At 43.4% G+C, this 21814-nt stretch overlaps 1 protein-coding gene across 1 annotated transcript in view; it reads right to left on the bottom strand.

The window, feature by feature from the left end:
- LOC136330160 (zinc finger protein 615-like) overlaps positions 1-21814 on the bottom strand; it is a 60811-nt gene that overhangs the window by 38538 nt on the left and 459 nt on the right. The window contains 5 exon segments of the mRNA XM_066266662.1: positions 4321-6366; positions 15570-15665; positions 15949-16075; positions 16921-17112; positions 18454-18684. Of these exon segments, the coding sequence (XP_066122759.1) occupies positions 4321-6366; positions 15570-15665; positions 15949-16075; positions 16921-16935 (2284 nt within the window). The 5' untranslated portion in view covers positions 16936-17112; positions 18454-18684.

The raw sequence follows: 21814 nt of genomic DNA on the forward strand, positions 1-21814 counted from the left end.
AGAACATGGAGTAAGGGGAAAAATTTAAAAGCGTCAATTTGTCCTGCCCAAGTAGCTCAGTTGTAGAGTGTCGGTCCAAAGTGGGGATGTCCTGGGTTTGATTCCCGGTCAGGGCACACAGGAGAAGCACCCATCTGCTTCTCCACCCTTTTCCACTTTTTTTTTTTTTTTTTGTATCTTTCTAAAGTTGGAAACGGTGAGGCAGTCAGATAGACTCCCACATACACCTGACCAGGATCCACCCGGCATGCCCACCAGGGGGCGTTGCTCTGCCGTGACCAGAGCCATTCTAGCACCTGAGGCAGAGGCCATAGAGCCATCCTCAGCGCCCGGGCGAACTTTGCTCCAGTGGAGCCTCGGCTGCGAGAGAGGAAGAGAAAGACAGAGAGGAAGGTGAGGAGGAGGGTGGAGAAGCAGATAGGTGCTTCTCCTGTGTGCCCTGGCTGGGAATCGAACCTGGGACTCCTGCACGCCAGGCCGACGCTCTACCACTGAGCCACCCAGCCAGGGCCTCCCCTCTTTATCATTCTCTTCCCCTCCAGTAGCCAAGGCTCCATTGGAGCAAAGTTGGCCCAGACGCTGAGGATGGCTCTATGGCCTCCGCCTCAGGCGCTAGGATGGTTCTGGTTGGAATGGAGCATCTTCCAGATGGGCCAAGGACCGCACCCTGGCGGGCATGCTGGGTGGATCCCCGTAGGGCATACATGGGAGTCTCTCTCTACCTCCGTGCTTCTCACTTCACATAAAAAAAAAAAAAAGCATCAGCCCTGGCCGGTTGGCTCAGCGGTAGAGCATCGGCCTAGCGTGCGGAGGACCCGGGTTCGATTCCCGGCCAGGGCACACAGGAGAAGCGCCCATTTGCTTCTCCACCCCTCCGCTGCGCTTTCCTCTCTGTCTCTCTCTTCCCCTCCCGCAGCCAAGGCTCCATTGGAGCAAAAATGGCCCGGGCGCTGGGGATGGCTCTGTGGCCTCTGCCTCAGGCGCTAGAGTGGCTCTGGTCGCAATATGGCGACGCCCAGGATGGGCAGAACATCGCCCCCTGGTGGGCAGAGCGTCGCCCCCTGGTGGGCGTGCCGGGTGGATCCCGGTCGGGCGCATGCGGGAGTCTGTCAGACTGTCTCTCCCTGTTTCCAGCTTCAGAAAAATGCAAAAAAAAAAAAAAAAAAAAAAAAAAAGCATCAACTTGTAGCTGCTGCTTCTCCTATGTGCCTTGACTAGGCAATCCTGGGGATTCAAACTGGCAACCTCAGCATTCCAGGTCTATCGTTAATCCACTGAGCCAGAGGTCAGGCTAAAATTATTGATTTTATACAATACTCAATGCCACTTATAAAGGTCAACACATCCAAGTATGTTGTTGTTACTGAAATGAACATTAAATTTCAAGTACTTCCAAATACTCTAAAATAACACAAACTTGAAATTAAGGAAAGCAAAAGTTTATATAATGAAACAGGCACAGAACATTGTTGTGCACATTAACTCACGTTGACAGTTACTCCCACTGTTTACTTATTCTTTCAGGCAAATAGAAAAGAGGTTGATACTGGAGCATTTGGGATGACGGTCTACAGCACATATCAGTTTGGCGCAAATGAACACATATTTTTCAGAGATAAATATGGCTAAAAGTGTAGTGTCTTAAACTGCTTGTAAGGTGTATTATCTGTTTAGTTTTGTGGCACAATGCTTCTTTATTTAAGAATTCTTTTCTACTCCAAGTTATCTGAGGTTTTGCTAAACCCACCAAAATTCATATATTCATGAATTATTTCTACATGGATTTCCTGTCAAGTGATGAGGAACATGAGATAATACTAAACCTCACCATATTCAGTTCCAGATGAAAGTATGTCACTAGTGTAAACTTACATTTCTTGATGTCTTACTTCCTGACACTTGGTTTACATAATTAGAAAAATCCATTCATGATTTCTGATGACCTCATGACAGTCTACATTCCACTGCACGGTTTTCTAGTCACATTCATAGGATTACTGTCAATACACACATTTATTTTTTTTTTTGCATTTTTCTGAAGCTGGAAACAGGGAGAGACAGTCAGACTCCCGCATGCGCCCGACCGGGATCCACCCGGCACGCCCACCATGGGGCGATGCTCTGCTCACCAGGGGACGATGCTCTGCCCATCCTGGGCGTCGCCATGTTGCGACCAGAGCCACTCTAGCGCCTGAGGCAGAGGCCACAGAGCCATCCCCAGCGCCCGGGCCATCTTTGCTCCAATGGAGCCTTGGCTGCGGGAGGGGAAGAGAGAGACAGAGAGGAAAGCGCGGCGGAGGGGTGGAGAAGCAAATGGGCGCTTCTCCTGTGTGCCCTGGCCGGGAATCGAACCCGGGTCCTCCGCACGCTAGGCCGACGCTCTACCGCTGAGCCAACCGGCCAGGGCGGTACACACATTTTAGAGATATTTCCTAAAATATTATCACGCCTGATTCCATCAGAACGTTTTGTAAATTGTTTTGATATATGAGGTAACTGATCAGGTCAGACAGAACCATGCTTGTTGCTATATTATTCCTTTTTTATTCTTTTTGCATTGTTATTCTTCATTGCATACAAGTATGTCTTCCATACACACAATTTGGATAGAGGACATACAACTGGCAACAGGCATTCACAAGGCAATGTCCTGTGGATTCTCTTATGTTTAACAAAAAGATTAGTCAAAAGCTTTCCCACAAATGCTGCACCAATAGGGCCTCTCTTGTTTGTTTACAGGGACAGAGAGATAGAGGGATAGACAAAGAGAGACAGACAGGAACGAAGATGAGAACCATCAATCATCAGCTTTTTGTTGTGAGACCTTAGTTGTTCATTGTTTGCTTTTCTCATATGTGTGCCTTGACCATGGGCCTTCAGTAGACTAACCCCTTGCTTGAGCCAGTGACCTTGGGTCCAAGCTGGTGAGCTTTGCTCAAACCAGATGAGCCCATGCTCAAGCTGGTGACCTCAGGGTCTTGAACCTGGGTCCTCTGCATACCAGTCCAACGCTCTATCCACTGTGCAACCACCTGGTCAGGCTCTTGTGTGTGTGTGTGTGTGTGTGTGTATATATATAATTTTTTTTAAGAACTTTTTTTTTTTACAGAGACAGAGAGTCAGAGAGGGATAGACAGGGACAGACAGGAACAGAGAGAGATGAGAAACATCAATCATTAGTTTTTCATTGCACGTTGCAACACCTTAGTTGTTCATTGATTGCTTTCTCATATGTGCCTTGACCGCAGGCCTTCAGCAGACCAAGCATCCCCTTGCTGGAGCCAGTAACCTTGGGTTCAAGCTGGTGAGCTCAAGGTCTCGAACCTGGGTCCTCTGCATCCCAGTCCAACTCTCTATCCACTGTGCCACCACCTGGTCAGGCTCTTGTATATTTTTTGATGAACACTGAGTCCTGACATTGCAGTGATCATTTGCCACATTCGATACATTTGTAAGATTACTCTGTGTGAATTCTATAATAAATGAGACAAATTTTACTCAATGAAAATTTAATCTCCATATTGAGTATAAGCAAATGAAGTCTTCTGACAAATCACTGATGTCCCAAGAGGTTTATCTTTTTTCACTTCAGTTGCTTATAACTTGCTTTCTCATACATACCTTAACAAGAGGGCTCCAGCTGAGTGACCCCTCACTCAAAGCAGCAACCTTGGGTTTAAGAGAGTGACCTTGAGGTAATGTCTATGATCACATGCTCAAGCTGGCCTTAGATTTCAAGCCAGCAACCATGAAGTTGAGTGTATGATCCCACGCTCAGGCCTGCAACCTTCTGATTAAGCTGGTGAGCCCGGGGGTTTCAAACCTAAATCCTCAGCATCCTAGTTTGAACTCTATCCACTGCACCACCACCTGATCAGGCCATGATGCATATCTTCTTAAAGCCTTCACCAAAATACCTGACTTGTGTTGGAGCACTGTGTAAGCTGTCGACCTGGAATGTTGTGGTCACTCATTTGAAATCCTGGGCATGCCTGATCATGGCATATACAAGAAGCAACATGTGGAAGTTGATGCTTCCAGCTCTGTTCCTGCCCTGCTCTATTCTTTTATTTAAAATTAATTCTTTTTAAAAAGAAAGCTCAACAAGAATCACTGCAATTGTATAATTTCTATGAGGTTGTATGTATGTGTGTGTGTGTGTGTGTGTATATATATATACACACACACATATGTATGTACGTAATACTCGTCATAAGGAAGCATTTCCCACATTCAATGCATATTCAGTTAAACTAAGGGATGAGCATGCTTATGTAGTTACATCACTCTTCCTGTGAAAATCTTTTCCATCTACAGTACATAAGGAGGGCTTCTGTCCTTTGTGAGTCTTCTGATGTACAGTCATATTGCCCTTTATTGAAAAGCCTTTTCCACATTCACTGCATACATATGGCTTCTCTCCTGTATGAGTCCTTTCATGTACAGTCAGTTGGCTATTCACTGTAAAGCCTTTTCCACATTCACTGCATACATACGGCTTCTCTCCCGTGTGAGTCCTGTGATGTTTAATCAATCGGCTCTTCACTGGAAAGCCTTTCCCACATTCACTGCATACATAAGGCTTCTCTCCCGAATGAGTCCTTTGATGTATAACCAGTTTGCTCTTCACTGTAAAGCCTTTCCCACATTCACTGCATACATATGGCTTCTCTCCCGTATGAGTCCTTTGATGTTTAATCAGTCGGCTCTTCACTGGAAAGCCTTTCCCACATTCACTGCATATATATGGCTTCTCTCCCGTATGAGTCCTTTGATGTATAATCAGTCGGCGCTTCACTGCAAAGCCTTTCCCACATTCACTGCATAAATATGGCTTCTCTCCCGTATGAGTCCTCCGATGTATAATAAGTTGGTGACTCACTGCAAAGCCTTTTCCACATTCACTGCATACATACGGCTTCTCTCCCGTGTGCGTCCTTTGATGTATAATCAGTTTGCTTTTCTCTATAAAGCCTTTGCCACAATCATTGCATATATATGGCTTCTCTCCTGTATGAGTCCTTTGATGAATAATCAGTTGGCTCTTCAATGGAAAGCCTTTCCCACACTCACTGCATACATATGGCTTCTCTCCTGTATGAGTTCTCTGATGTACAATCAGTCGGTGCTTCACTGCGAAACCTTTCCCACATTCACTGCATACATATGGTTTTTCTCCCGTATGAGTCCTTTGATGTATAATCAGTGGGCCCTTCTCTATAAAGCCTTTTCCACACTGAGTGCATACATGTGGCTTCTCTCCTTTATGAATCCTTTGATGTACAGTCAGGTTGCTCTTCAGTATAAAGCCTTTTCCACAATCACTGCATACATATGGCTTCTCTCCCGTATGAGTCCTTTGATGTCTAATCAGTTGAGTTTTAACTGGAAAGCCTTTCCCACAATCACTGCATACATACGGCTTCTCTTCTGAATGGGTCCTTTGATGTATAGTCAGTTTGCTCTTTTCTATAAAGCCTTTTCCACATTCACTGCATACATGGGGCTTCTCTTCTGAATGAGTCCTTTGATGTACAGTCAGTTTGCTCTTTTCTATAAAGTCTTTTCCACATTCACTGCATACATGGGGCTTCTCTTCTGTATAAGTACACTGATGCTCCAGGAGGTTGCTGTTCACTGGGAAGGTATTTTGACATTCACTGCTTCCATGGGGTTTCTCTCCTGTGTGAGTTCGCTGATGATTGAGGAGCTGATACCTATAAATGTAACCATTCTCACATTCACTACGTGTGTAAGATTCCTTTCCCACATGAGTTTTCTCGTGTATATTCAACTGTGATTTATTGAAGAAGCTTTTCTTACATGTATTGCATTCATTCTGATTCAGTTCTCTTTGAATCCTCGAACTAGATTTTCTGGAGGCTTTCCCACACAGACTATATCCATAAGGTTTCTTTCCACTATGAATTCTCTGATGATCAGTGAGCTGAGACATCTTGATGAAGGCTTTCTCATATTCAGTGCATGTGTGGGCTTTCTCAACATCTTGAGTTCTCTGTTGCTGAATGACCTGGGACTTATTTTCAATGGATTTGGTACTGGGATGCAACCTAATTTCAGTGTAGAATAGTTCATGGTTAAGATGTGGAATGGATGTCCCATCTCCATTCAAGTGTTCAGAGTTCTTTAATTTAAAACTTCTGGTTTGGTTTTCAAAACTTAATTTTGATTTTAAAGGTTTATCACATATCTGCAACATATCACACTGTTGCTTAAATAAAGAATGGCTTTCTCTTTGATTAACAATACTAGCAAACATATCATGTTCACAGGATTCTTCTCCACTCTTCTCAATGGTTAGACTTTGGAAAAAACTCCACAAAGGCACATTAACTTTCTCGAGTTCTAGGAAAGAAGAGAATAGTAAATCATCTTATAATCTTTCATAATCTTAGTTTGAAATAAAAAATTTTATGAAATACCTTTCCGTAAAGTAACTCTTTAGTGATAACACTATGCGTTGTAGAAATAAGAAATATATTTGGAATCGTCCAGATTATAGACACAGCCTGTATAACTCTTGTAGTTTCTGACATGATAAAAGCATATTTTGGTTTTCAAATATCCTGTCATTTTCTTTTTCTTCTGTTATTTCTTTTTAAGGTGGGTCAAGCGGAGATAATGAGGCAGACTCCCACATGTGCTCTAAGATCCACCTGGCAACCCCATCTGAATCCAATGCTAAAGCAATGAACTATTTTTAGCTCCTACAGAAAATGCACACTGACAAACCAAGGCATCCTCAATTCCTAGGGCCATGCTGGAACCAAGCCAGCCACTGCCTGTGAAAGGGAGAGGAGGATGGGGAAGAAAAACAAATGGTTGCTTCTCCAGTGTACTCTGATCACAAATTGAATTTGGGAAGTTCATATGCTAGGCCGACAGTCTCTCCACTATCCACTGAGCCACCAGCCAGAGCCAAAAAATACCTTTCTATAACTGCTGAGATTATGCTAGTGAAGGGACTTATTACAGGATTTGTACATAGCCTCAGGATGTAGTTAAGAGGAAAAAAATGCCTTCATGTGGCTTTTCTCCTACTTAGAAAATGTGGTCATCTCATTCGTTCACAAATTCTACAACCAGCCATGGGATCCTAAAAAATTGCACAGGCAGACCAATTAGAGGCAGTCAAGTGGATTCCAAGGCTAAATACAGCACCAACTGGGTGCAAGCAGAATACAGAGTATGCTAGTCTGACAAGAAGAAATGGGATTGCAGGATACAGAATGTCCAGACACTAGTCTTTGTACTGGGCTCAGGAAGGACAAGGTGAATTTTGTTCCTGCCACTGAGTTTGTAAAACCCTCGTACTTTCAGAAGTGAGGGGAGTATCTTTTATTTTGCATAAAGAACATTTCAAAAAAGGCTGAGTGTATGCTAATCGAAAGACTAAGCACAGGGTTCCTACATGGCCTCAGGATGCAGCTAGTTATCAGAAGGACCAAGTGAGTAAAAGGTTTACCTTCAGCCTCACCAACTGTTCTCTAGGAAAGAAGAGATGGCCTAGAGATAAAAAGTTCTTTAGAAATTATTACTCATATAAGATCAGCTGCTTTTTTTTAAAGATTTTATTTATTCATTATTGGGGGGGCGGAGCAGGAGCATCAACTCCCATATGTGCCTTGACCAGGCAAAGCCCAGAGTTTTGAACCAGCAACCTCAGCATTTCCAGGTTGATGCTTGATCCACTGTGCCACCACAGGTCAGGTCTATGATCAGCTTTTAGGTAAGTTAACATATCCCTGTCCCTGCTGTATGGTTCATCTTAGATCCATGGGCAGAGAAGCACCTGTATTTAGGAATTCTTCAGACCTTACCCTATGTACCTATTAATCTGTCTCCTTTATAATAAACATTAGTATTTCTCTGAATTCTGTAACCAGCTCTAGGAAATTAATTGAATTCAAGGAAGGACTCATGAGAACCTCCAATTTATCCAACTGGTCAGAAGCACAGGTTATAATCTTGACACACAAATTGACATCAGAAATGGAGGAAGTCTATTGGAACTGAACTCTTTCCTCACAGGTTCTGACACTAGTCCTAAGTAGGTAGTATCAGAATTGAATTAATTTGTAGGACACCCAGTTTAGTAACTCTAGAGGTAAAAACCTGAAGCAAAGAAGGCAGTCTGTGAAAGATAGTAAAAGATGCAATGGAAATGTAAACTGTGGAGAATATCAGAAAATATGAGTGCAGCAAAAGTTTACAAAGGCTCATATAGAGAAAAATATAATAGGAATAATATAAAAACAATAAATAATAACATAAGAAAAACACTAGTTGGTTGGCTGAGTGTCACCAGCCAGAGGCAGCCCAGTGCATGGATGTCTTGAGTTCCATTTATGGCCAGGGCACACAGAAGTGCCCACCTGCTTCTCCACCCTTCTCCTTGTCCTTTCTCTCTGCCTCTCTTCCCCTCCCTCAGCCATGGCTCCACTGCAGCAAGTTAGTCCCGGGCACTGAGGATGGTTCCACAGCTTCTGCCTCAGGTACTAAGAACAGCTCGAGCAACTCCCCTGATGGGCAGAGCATCACTCCCCGAGTGGGCTTCCCATATAGATTTTGGTCAGGGCACATGTAGTAGCCTGTTTCTGCCTCTCCTCCTTTCACTGTGTGTGTGTGTGTGTGTGTGTGTGTGTGTGTGTGTGTGTGTGTATGTGTGTGTGTGTGTGTATGAATAACCTGTGTTTCTTGTATGCACAAGTGCAAACCTACTCTGGCCCCACCCTGTATGAATAACCTCTGTGTTTCTTGTACGCACAAGTGCAAACCTACTCTGGCCCCACCCTGTATTTAAAGAAAAGACATGGTTTACTGATGGGCTCACTGGGAGAAGCAGGAAGAGAATAATGAAAGTGAGGACACAAGGATTTTTATAAAAATTATATGGCTTGAAGCCCTAGCCAGTTGGCTCAGGAGCAGCATGTGTAAGTCCTTGGTTCAATTCCTGGTCACGGCACACAGGAGAAGCAACCATCTGGTCTCCACTCCTCCCCCTTCTCTCTCTCACCAATTGCCAGTAATGAATCAATGGCCCCAGATGGCCTGAACAACAGCCCCAGATGTGCAGAGCAATGCTCCATAGCAGGATTTTTGGGTTGATCCAGGCTTGAGCACATGCGGGAGTCTGTCTCTCTGCCTCTTCACCTCTCACTTAATAAGTAAGTTTTAAAAAATTATGTAGCTTGAGCTACTGGGTAGATCAAATGCCTATTAATGAAATGAAGATTACTAAAGTCCAGAATATGTAAAATCTATAGTGCATTATGAAACAAAGTTTAAGACAATTATTACATCACCAAGTACAAACATGAAGAAATCAGTTCAAACTGTACATCCTAAAAAGGGTCTTATCCAAACAGCAGCATGGATCTCATTACATATAGAAAGCAAGATTACTAAATGAACTGTGTTCAAAAACATGTAGAATAAAAGGTGAGGCACATGGTTCTGGAATTCAGTAAGGCAACCAAAGAGCACCAAACACTGAGCAGTGTGATCAGGTGCACTCGCAGAGCCAGGTGGACAGATCAAATACGTGGTGAGAACGGGTGTGGACCCTCAGCATCTGATTTCCAGGGAAGTGTAACAGACTGAGGAGGGTTATCATATTCCAACCACGTGCCATTCTTCTTCATTCTGCCGACACCCTAACCCTCCCAAAGCACTAATCTCCAAGCTGTACAAGAGATCCTGAAATCAAGTCACAAACGAACAGTCTGCCTGGAACATACTGTCCTTCCTATGTTCTTAATCAAGAGGATGGATGACATGCAGTAAAGTGCTAACTCAGCAGCCTGACCTATGGTGGCACAGTGGATAAAGCATTGACCTAGAGTGCTGAGGTTGCAGGATCGATGCCCTGGGGTTATGTAGTCAAGGCACATATGGGAGTTGATGCTTCCTGCTACTCCCTGCTTCCCTTTCTCTCCTCTCTAAAATAAATAAAACCTTTAAAAAAAGTGCCTTTTAATACCTAGGTCTCAGGCAATACCAGGTAGTTTATGCGATCAATGTGAATCATGGTGCCTATTTGTGTGGGTCTGAGGCTTTGGTCAAGACTCGAAAATATTTCCACTTTAGGGGGCTAGAGACCCCAGGTGGGTTGGGTTCCCTGATTGGCAATCCCTCACACCTGTTGTCAATCACCATTGCTACAAGAAAATCACAATTTTTTTTAAGACAATAAATAAAGATTATCTTTTTCCACGGGACAGGATTGCAAAACTGCGTGAAGATGTCAGCCATCCTGTGAGCTCATCCGGAGCTGGGGACCTCTTCCAGCTCACAAGTCGGCAGAACAGACTTGCTGTAGTTGTGGGACTGACGCCCTAAACTACCACAGTCAGCCTGCTGATAGGTGTTCTGTCCGCTACAGGGCAGTCTGCTTTAAGGCTAACAGGAGAGCACCTCTGCCGTTTCAGCTTCTTCTCTCTTTAGACACTATGAAAAGGCTGATTAGGTGATTAGGTCAGGCAATTCAGCACTTTTCATGTGACGCCTGAATTTTTTCCTGTGACACAATAGCTTTGAAAACTTTCATCTGTATTGTTTTACTGTCACAATTTGTAACCATGAGAATAACAGTACACTCCCCTGCCTGACTGGGGGTAACACAATAAATAGAGCGTCAACCTGAAGACCCAAACTCAAAACCCCCAAGTTGCTGGCCTGACTGCGGGCTCATCAGAGGGCTTGAGCACCGACTCAGCAGCTGACTGCGGGGTCATCAACATAATCCTAAGGTTGCTGGCTGAGCAAGCGGTTGCTGGCTTGGCTTTAGCCCCTAATCAAGGCAAGTATGAGAAGCAATCAACAACTAAAGTGAATTTGACATTGGGTGATGAGTATGCAACATAATCAAATGTCAAAGTAACCTGGAGATGTTTTCTCTGAACATACGTACCCTGATTTATCAATGTCACCCCATTAAAGTAAAAAAAAAACAAAAGTGACACAACTATGAATAATTGCTTCTCATCTCTTTCCCTTCCTCTCCATCCCTCCCTCCTCCTGTTCCTCAGGAAAAAAAAGTAAACTTCCCTCCCTGATAGTCTACTTTACACTACATAAGCAGAGTGGTCCAGTTTAAAAATTATATAAGTCACGCCACTCCTTTATTCAAAAGTCCCTACTGGTTTCTCAACTCATCTGCAATGAAAGCAAGGTCTTAAATGGCCTTGAAAGGTGATGTGTGACCTGTATCTCTGAACCTCCCACTGCCACCACATCGTCCTTGTCGTATTTCTCGTCATCCTTGTTATTCAATAACCAGACAATCTTTTTAGAAGTTCCTCAAACACATTCCAGATTCAGCTCCTTGAACTTCAGATGGTCTCACTTGGGAGAAACTCCTGGAAGCCGATTCACATCCCTCATCTCTGCTCAGAGGTACCTCATCAAAGAGCCACTCCCACTCTCAAAGTGTAGTTCCAGGACGAACACCCACTGATCCACTGGATGGATCGTCTTCATACCAACTTTCACCAGACGATATTAGTATTGATTATACAGTATTTCTATTGGGGCCAAAAATAATGTAAAGAGTAGGAACATCTATTTCCTTACTAAATTTTTCATTGCTCATAGGTTAAAAATGTTAGGATATCAAAATCCAAGTTTTTTATAAAATTTTTACTTATCAAACCTGGCCATTTAGCTCAGTGGTAGAACATCAGCCCAGTGTGAAGTACTGAGTGCAATCCCCAGTCCAGACACATAGGAGAAGTGCCCATCTGCTTCTCCACCCATCCACCTGCCCCTCTTAACTTTGTACTCTCTCTCTCTCTCTCTCTCTCTCTCTCTCTCGCAATCCCCTACCACAGCCATGGCTCAATCGGAGTGAGTTGGCCCACGGTGCTGAGGGTGGCTCCATGGACTTCAACTCAGGCACTAAAAAATGACTCTGATTGTAACAGAGCAAGGGCCCCAGGTGGGCGCAGCATCGCCCCTAGTGGGCTTGCCGCATGGATCCCAGTTGAAGCATATGTGAATCTGTCTCTGCCTCCCCTCCTTTCATTAAACTAAAAAAAAAAAAAAAATTATTAATAGTACATAGAAAAGAGTTAATGTAGAGTAAGAAGTATCAACAACAGTTGCTTCACTTGAGTTGTTCATTGCTTGCCGCATATCCCTTGATCCAGCAAGCCTAGAGCTTCGAACTGGCAACCTCTGCATTCTACATTACTGCCCTATCCACTGAACCACCCAGGTAGGTTGAAAATGCAATTTTGTTAATAGACATTAGGCATTTAGAGAAGAGAGAGGGAGAGAAGGGAGAAGAACAAGAAGCATCAACTTGCACATGTGCCTCGATCAGTTAAGCCCAGGGTTTACCAGCCGACAACCATAGTGTTCATGGTGGGTGCTTTATCCAGTGCATCACAACAGGCAAGGCTCAAAATGCAAGTTTTAAAGATATAAAGCAATCACATCATACAGGCAGAAATCACAGTTATGGAACATATTAAAAGATTCTTTCAGAACAGGACAAACTATCAGGATGACAGGACATCAAAAAGGTCAGTGCAGGACAAGCTGCCATTTCATATGACAGAAAACTTCAGAATAATTAGCTGGCACTTAGTGTCATCAGAATTTGATGGGAAGTTAATTTTATTTTAATATTCTAACAATAAATAAATACAATAAAAAACACAATTCCAATTCCTACATAAGTAAGAAAAATATCACACATAGGAATGATTTAAGAAAGGCTAGCCCAACGAGGCAGTGGTGTCATGCATAGAGCATTGAACTGGGACACAGAGGACCAAGGTTCGAAACCTGAAGGTCATGGGCGTGAGCACAAGCTCACCAGCTTCAACACGAGGTCACTCACTTGAGCCGAAGGTCACTAGCTTGAGCAAGGGGTCACTCGCTCTGCTGCAGACCCCTACCATGCAGTCAAGGCACATATGAGAAAGGAATCAATGAACAACTAAGGAGACTAAGGACCTGCACAAAAAATTGATGTTGCTCATCTCTCTCACATTTTCCCTGTCTGTCCTTACCTGTCCCTCTCTCTCTCTCTGTCACACACACAAACACACAAAATAAATTAATAAATAAAGGCAAAAATGTATTATTCTAAAACTTACAAAATGTTCAAAGAAATCAAAGATCTAATTAAACAAAAAACACCCAATAATCCTGGATTAGTATAAAGAATATGTTGAGCCTGACCGGGCGGTGACGCAGTGGATAGAGCACTGAACTGGAATGCCGAGAACCCAGGTTCAAGACCCCGAGGTGGCCAGATTGAGCACAGCCTCATCTGGTTTGAGCAAAAGCTCACCAGCTTGGACCCAAAGTCACTGGCTCGAGCAAGGGGTTACTCGGTTTGCTGAAGACCCGCAGTCAAGGCACATATGAGAAAGCAATCAATGAACAACTAAGGTGTCACAATGCACAACGAAAAACTAATAACTGATGCTTCTCATCTCTCTGTTCCTGTCTGTCTGTCCCTGTCTATCCCTCTCTCTGACTCTCTCTGTCCCTGTAAAAAAAAAAAAAGAATATGTTGAAGACAAAATTACTACCCAATGAGATAGAGTCAAAGTAATCACTATCAAAACCCTAGCTGGTTAGTTTTGAAGAAAATTACAGCTGATTATAAAAATCAAATGGAAATTAAAAAATCCAGATGTCAAAATGATCCTTTTGTATTTTTTTTTCTGAAGTGAGAAGCAGTGCATTCACCCGGTATGCCCACTAGGGGGTGATGTTTTGCCCATCTGCAGCGTTGCTCCGTTGCAACCGGAGCTATTCTAATGACTAAGGCAGTGGCCATAAAGCCATCCTCAGCAGCCGGGCCAACTTTGCTCCAATGGAGCCTTGGCTGCGGGAGGGGAAGAAAGAGACAGAGGGAAAGGAGAGGGGAAAAGGTGGAGAAGCAGATGGGCGCTTCTCTTGTGTGCCCTGACCAGGAATCAAACCTGGGATCTCCACACACCAGGCCGATGCTCCACCACTGAACAAACTGGTCAGGTCCTCAAAATGATCTCGAACACTTGGAGAATTCACTCTTTGCAATTTTGAAAGCTGCTACAAAGCTATGGATATAAAAAAGCACCATGAAAACTTGTACACATAAAATGTTCCAAAATTGATTAAAGTGATTACACAACTAAATGAATAAACTAAAAACAAATTAGCTATTCTATTCTTTAAGTGGCTAAATTGATTGATATGTGAATTAAATGTAAATAAACCATTAACTCTATGATGTAAAATGGAAGCTTTAGGAAGACAAAGGCAGCGATAACATCTACCAAGAAAGAAAATCTGATTTAGGAAAACTGGGAAGGATGGGACGTGAAGTACATGTAAGTTGGGAACCAGTTTGAGCTGGAACTCATGCTGCATGGTAACAAGTTCTATTCTTATTCATTAAATGAAACAATACAGGCCTTTAAGAAGAGAGCTACATAGAAAAAAATAAATGAGTAAAACAAAAGAAAGAGAGCTCAGAAAGTAGGGAACATCTTAGGTAATGCTAGGACAGATGAAATTTAAAATGTCTAGCCCCTGGCCTGACCTATGGTGGCACAGTGGATAAAGCGTCGACCTGGAAATGCTGAGGTCGCCGGTTCGAAACCCTGAGCTTGCCTGGTCAAGGCACATATGGGAGTTGATGTTTCCAGCTCCTCCCCCCTTCTCTCTCTTCTCTCTCTCTGTCTCTCACTTGCCCTCTCTCTCTCCTCCCTAAAAATAAATAAATAAAAGAATTTAAAAAAATTTTTAAATAAAAAAGGAAAAATAGTTAAAAAAAATTTTTAATAAATAAATAAAATGTCTAGCCCCAAATTCTAAATTTTAGAAAAAATGGAAAGAATGTGATTCTCACTATCACAGAAAATGGGAAGTCAAAGGTCAGCTGCCATGACAACAAGTACAACGCAGAGGAAGAAAGCACACACTAGACAACACTGAGAGAGATGTCAGTACGGGAGTCCATTTCAAAGAATAGAAATAGGTTTCAATGACGGGAACTAAGGAAACATTTAACACTGATGAGAACTGAGTATGAAAAACATTGGAGAGAAAGGAGGCGAAGAATAACATAAATGCACAATGAAAACCAGACTCTCATGGGGACACAGCTTCCAAAGTGTGGATAGATTTTATGGAAGAAAATCACTATTTCCATACAGGGCATGAAAGATCGGTAATAAAAAAAACTGTGATGAATTCATAGTTCTGTCTTTCCAAAGGGGCCCAGAACATAGAATTTTACAGAAAAAAAGGGGATAACACAAGCTGAGACCCAGTGGGCATGGACAGAGAGTAAAATCTGAGAATGCTAGGTACAAAAAAGTATACAAACAAAAGTAAGATGTAGATTAAATAGGTGTCATTACTCAAATGAGAAAAAAGGGGTATGTTTTCCTCTAAATTTCTAGAAATAAAAAGGGTTCCCATATGTGAAGGGCTGGTTAGGTTCCTTCATCTAATGTTACAGGTCTGATGTGTTCTCTGACTCAAATATGACTTCCTGCCATTCTGCTCCCTGACAAACAGGGTGCTTGTCACCCACTCACCTGGACAGACCAGATGTTGGGGTTCATCCCCTACTGTCCACAGTTCTTCCCCTCGCTCCAACTTGGAAAGCACATCTGGTTTGCTGGATTGATATCCTGCTCAGAGGGAAAAATGACAGAAGAGTTAGACCTACTGAACTGGGCTGGAGTCGGTCAAGAGGAAGAAGGTTACATTTTAAGAACCAAACATGCTTCAAATCTGTAACACAAAGCCTTTTGTCTCAGGAGGCAGAATGTTATACCTTCTTGTCTGAGGTAATGGAAGGATCTGAGGTTCTTCCTTTCAGAGAACTGTAGTTATTCAGAAAAGTTAAGCATCTGAGAAGAAAAAAGCCACTGAGAGGGCACCCTCTAAGTGACATAGAAGAGCTGTTCTCACCCACTGACACCAGGTGGCTGTAGTTCTCCAACATCACGTCCCGGTACAGGTCCTTCTGATCAGGGTCTAGGAGCCGCCACTCCTCCCGCGTGAAGTTCACGGCCACATCGTGAAATGTCAGGCATCCCTGTAACAGCAGCATGCTAATTAATAGTGTGATGTGCTTTTCATAATGTAAATAAATGACAGTTTTTCTTCCATCTTCAATTTATACAATGCATCTATAAAGTGAAAGAACTTTTATTTTATTATAAAAGTGAATATTCACATGCCTACTAAAATATAAGGTGGGGCAAATGTAGGTTTACATTTGAGCATATGAATACAATCATAAACAATCATACAAGAATAAACTGTTTTACATGTAATAAGAACTGTAAACCTACTTGAGCCTGACTCTGAAGTCTGCAATTGTACATTCAGTCATCAATGTATTCACCCGATTACAAGATTGTTTAATGAGGAGGAGAAATTCTACTGATATATTTCATTACTTTTCAGATTAACTGAGGTAGTTTTTTATACTGCTCTACAAATACATGATAAAGAAAAGAAAAAATAAAACAAACTCAAATGCCTACCCAGGCAGTGGCGCAGTGAAGAGATGTCAGCCTGGGACCTGAGGACCCAGTTTTGAAAATCTCACCTCGCTGGTTTGAGCACCTTCGCTCACCAGCTCTGGTGTGGGGTTGTCGTCCTGTGTGTAAGATTATCAAGATAATCCAATGGTTGCTAGCTTGGGCCTAAAGGGCGCTGGCTTAAAGCCCAAGGTCCCTGGCTTGATCTCAAGATTGCTGACTTGAGCAGGTATTTAGCTCAGATTAAGCCCCATCTCGCTGTCAAGGTAAGTAAGAGAAGCAATCAATGAACAACTAAAGTGTCTCAACTACACTTCTCAATTCTCTCCCTTCCTCCTATCTTTCTCCCTCCCTCTCTATCTCTCTCTAAAAAAAATAAATAAATCTCAGTCACCTGAGCAAAAATCATTTTAATTGCTGGAAAAAAGCTGGATATAGAGACGTTGTGTGTTGGCGTGTTGTGGGTCTGCTCTAAATTTCAGTGCAGAAAACCGTCTTCAGTGGGGTGAGTTGCCAGAGATGCTGACACCCAATTCTACAACGTCTTCCTGTTCCTTGTGATTCTATCGCTCCGGGGAGCCAGGACCTGTGGATTGAGGAGAAAATTCAGTGACTGGTACATTTTCTCTGGGCCCAGATGCACTCACCCTCACAGTGACCACAGTATCACTAGTGTCCCTTTACATAGTGAGGAGTCTCAGAACAATCACTCATAGAGAGATGACCACACGGAAGGAGAGGATCTGCTCACTATTTGCTTTAAACCGTGTGTGCTGGATTCCTCCACAAACGATTCTGCACGGCCCATGACTGCACCAATTTCAGGAAGAAAACAATGCACTGGGCACATCATCAACATTGTCTTTTTCTTCTATTATTTTTTTGAGAGAGAGCCAAGAGGGGAGAGACAAGAACATAAAGCAGCTCCTGTATGTGCCCTGACTGCGGAATCAAACTGGCAACCGTTGCGCTCCACAATGGTGCTCCAATCAATTGACCTATGGGGTCAGGGCTTCTTTTAAGACGGAGAGAGTAAGGGAGAGAGAAAGAAGAGGGAAGGAAAGAATTCACTTCTTTTCTATTTGGTCGTGCACTCACTGTTTGTTTCCTGTGTGTACCCTACCCAAGGATTTAACTGGCAACCTTTTCACTTCGTATTAAAACTCTTAACCGATTGAGCTAACCTGCCAGGGCATGATTTTTTATTGATTCATTTGTGAAAGAGAGAGAGAGAGAGAGAGAGAGAGAGAGAGAGAGATTGAAGGAGAGAACCATAGATTTGATGTCACACCCATTTATGCATTCATTAGTTGACTCCAGTATGAGCCCTGAGCGAGGAGCAAACCCCAATCTTGTCATATCGGGAGGACAAGCATCGAATGAGTGCACAACCGACACGGAAAGACTAAGTGGAACCACAGGATGCTTCTGTGTCACTCGCTCTTTCCCTTCCACTTTCTCTCGAATCAATGGAAACATTTTTAAAAACCTCATCCAAATCCTAGCTGGTTAACTAAGTTGATTAAAGCGTCAGAGAGAGAAGCTGTGGTTGGGGGTTTCACTCCTGGTCAGAGCACGTACAAGCAACCAAGAACGCACAAATAAGTGGAACAAGAAAATGATGTATGTTTCTATTTATCTCTTCTTCCTTTCTTCTCTAATTCAATAAACAAATTTTAAAAATTTTAAGATCATTTCTATTAAAAAATATAAAAGAAAATTGTTTTAATTTTTACTTACTGATTTCAGTAAATAGAGAGAAAATGAGAGAGAGAGAAACATCATTCTGTTCCTGTGCGTGCTGTGACCAGGGATTGAACCAGAACCTCTGTGCTTCAGGTTAAGCTCTAACTAATCGAGCTAGCTGGCCAGGACTAGAGGGAAATTTTAACAGACTCAAATGAATGGAAAGTTGACGTGAACATACTTTAGAAATGAAAGCGTTGTAAAGATGTCATGTCTCCACCCTGGCTGGTGGAGCAGTGGATAGAGTGTCTCCCTGAAGCAGACCTGTCACAAGCTCAGACCTGGAGTTGCCATCTCGATCCTCAGGTCGCCAGATCAAGGCCCTGTAACAATACGTAACAGGACTTGCAATCAGTGGGTGATCAACTAAGTGGCACAAGTTGATGCTTCTCTCTCTTTTCTCTTCCTCTTTCTGTCAAAATAAACAAACAAGCAAACAAATAAATAAGATCTCCCAAATGCATAGATAGACAAAAAATGAAATGTCAATGAAAACCCTAAATTGGTAATTATTTACACCTTTCAGAATAGTTGAAAGTCCCTATCAGTTAATGAGAGCTTTAGGTTACTTTAATTATAGCAGTACCGTAGACAAACCAGGCAAAGGCACAGAAGAAATGCCTGTGAATGGCAGAGAAAGACAAACCCCATATGATCTCACTTATATGTGGAATCATGAAAAAAGTGAACTGAGGAACTAAATAGAGGCAGAGGCGATGTCACAGGGAGCAGAGGGACAGCTGTCAGAGGGAAGGGGGATGAGGGAATGGGATCAGAGGTGAAGAAATTAGTGAAGCTATTCACACATAACGTACAGATAACAGGACAGTAAACCGCAAAGAGAAGGGGGAGGGGGATATCGGGGGACACGGGGGTGAGGGTGAGGGAGTTATATGGAGTGGAACACTTGAATTCATGTTAACACAATAAATTAATATTAATAAATTTTATTTTTAATGAACTGCCTGTGCACCAACTCATGCATAGATAGGGATGTGATGGCACAGGAACCTCTGCAGAGAAGAGGGTAAGAATGGCTTTTTAAGCCTGACCAGGCAACTGCGAGTGGGTAGAGGAGCTTCAACAGCAAGGGGCTGGAGAAAGTGTTAACTACAGGCACTGGGGGCTGCTGCCCCAGGCATCTGCTGACATGGGGGTTGGTGCATCTAGTGTGCTCAGACTAGCACATCCTGGTCTGTGACTTTGGTCAGTGACTTTCTGAAAAACAGCAGCAGCATGAGTTACTGAAGAATAATAGGAGGAAACACATTTTGCCCCGTGGGAATGGACAGAATTTTAGCAGTAGATGGTCAAGATGTGTCTTAACATCCCAGCCTCTTTTTTCTCTTTTTCTCTTGGGGTGTACAGGGACACTGTTGGGCAGATAAAATGTATTATGCTCACTTTGTTAAAGATAACACGAGGAGGCCATCGCCCAGGTGATATTAATGTGTGTTGGGGTGGGCTAAAGGCAGGCAGAATCCTTTAGCCTGGGGCTTGGTTTTGGGATTAAGCCTTTCCTACCCTTTTTGATGTAGGGCAGTACAATCCTATCATGCCTCAGAGGCTGACTTTGTATTAGAGACTTCCCTGTTTTGTATATTGGATTAAGGGTTTGGATTTCTACACTATAAAATGGGGACGGAATGAGAGTTTGGGCTCTTGGTTCCTGAGGTTAGCATGAGAGAGCAGAGAGAATAGAGCCAGCAGCGGGAGGAGGCCACGTGGAGGAGGCCAGGAGAAGCAGCCAAGATGGCGGAGTGCTGAGTGAGATGCCAGTTTGTGTAGAGTTTGTATCTGGGATAAGGAAGAAGATGGGGAACAGAGGTGAATAAGTCTGGTGAGCTAGAAACCTTTGATTCTAGGAAACTCGGATAAGTCAGTAGCTTTGTGAGCACTGAATGTGACTGGGTTTTGGAGCCCAGTGTGTATTTTTACTTGCCCGCCGGGTGCAAAGCTAGAATTAAAGACTATGGCCCACCAGTTTTTGGCTCCATGGTTTCTTTACCGACTGTCCGAATACAATGCGAACCTGCATGGACCAGAAGGCTGCTGTGATAGTGGCCCTGGCCCTGCCTCCTGGCTTTACAGACACTCATCTCAATCTTCTCTGTTTCCTGCTTATCTGGGGTCTCAGAGCAGTCCCTTTTTTTTTTACCTGTTTACTTCCTCTTTTCATTTCTTCCGTCTGCACAAAACTTCTGCACTTTACAGAAATCTTTCTAACAATTCAGAAATAACTGAGCTTCTAGAACAATTTAGATTCTTTTCCTTCAAAAAGTATCTCTATACCTGTTAGTTTGCGGTCTAAGGCCCCTTACCAAAAATCCTCTACTAGCCAGGTTCAAGTGACCTGGCGCCAGGGCAGTTCCTTAACTATTGACCTGAGTAAAACTGACTGATACTCCACCTCCCCTCACCACCCACACCCCCAACCCCGCTGGGGCAATTCCCTCATTAAGTGATCCCCATCCCCCCACCCTGTGGCTAAAAATTCCCGACCAAAATTAATCTCACTAGCCTTGCTCACTGTAAAGCCAGTATCCACGGCCACCATCACAGACGCCCCGCCCATGCAGGTTCGCATTGGATTTGGACAGTTGGTAAAGAAACAACGGAGCCAAAAACTGGTGGGCCATCATCTTTAATTCTAGCTTACACCCGGCGGGCAAGTAAAAACACATACTGGGCTCCAAAACCCACTCATTCAGTGCTCACAAAGCTACTGATTTATCCGAGTTTCCTAGAATCAAAGGTTTCTAGCTCACCAGACTTACTGACCTCTGTTCCCCATGCCCTTCCTTCTCCCTGCACAAACTGGCTTCTCCCTCAGCACTCCACCATCTTGGCTGCTTCTCTGGGTCTCCTCCACGTGGCCTTTTTCTGCTCTGCTCTCTAATGCTAGTCTCAAGAACCACCTGAGCAAGCTACCGTTCTGCCCCACCTTACAGTGCAGAAATCAAAACCTTTAATCCAATTTACAGAATAGGGAAGTCTCTAATACAAAGTCACTTATCTGAGGCATGACGGGATTGCACCACCCCACATCAAAAAGGGTGGGAAAGGCTTAGTCCTAAAACCAAGCCCAAGGCTACAAAGATCCTGCCTGCTCACTGCCCGCCCCCAACACACAATATCACCTGGGCAACGGGCTTCCACGTGGGCAGCGCCATCTTTAACAAAGGGAGCATAACACTCACTAACCCTATAAAAGCTTAAATTCCCAGCCACTCAAGGCTAATGCCATTTTAAACTCGGCCTGTTTGCAGATGCATAAATAAATTTCTTAGAAAGCTCATCAGGCCTGACCTGTGGTGACGCTGCAGATAGGGCATCAACTTGTAATGCTCAGGTCGCTAGTTTGAAGCCCCACGCTTGCTCAGTCAAGGAACATATAAGAAGCGACTACAAGGTAAAGCTTCCCGCTCCTCCCTCCTGCCTTTCTTTCTTTCTCTCTCTCCTGTCTCTAAAATAAATAAAATTTTGGGAAAAAATGCTTGACCAGGCTGTGGCGCAGTTGGAAAAGCATCAGCCGGAGATGC

The sequence above is a fragment of the Saccopteryx bilineata genome, chromosome 3 (assembly GCF_036850765.1).
Source record: "Saccopteryx bilineata isolate mSacBil1 chromosome 3, mSacBil1_pri_phased_curated, whole genome shotgun sequence".
In the NCBI taxonomy this organism is placed as follows: Eukaryota; Metazoa; Chordata; class Mammalia; order Chiroptera; family Emballonuridae; genus Saccopteryx; species Saccopteryx bilineata.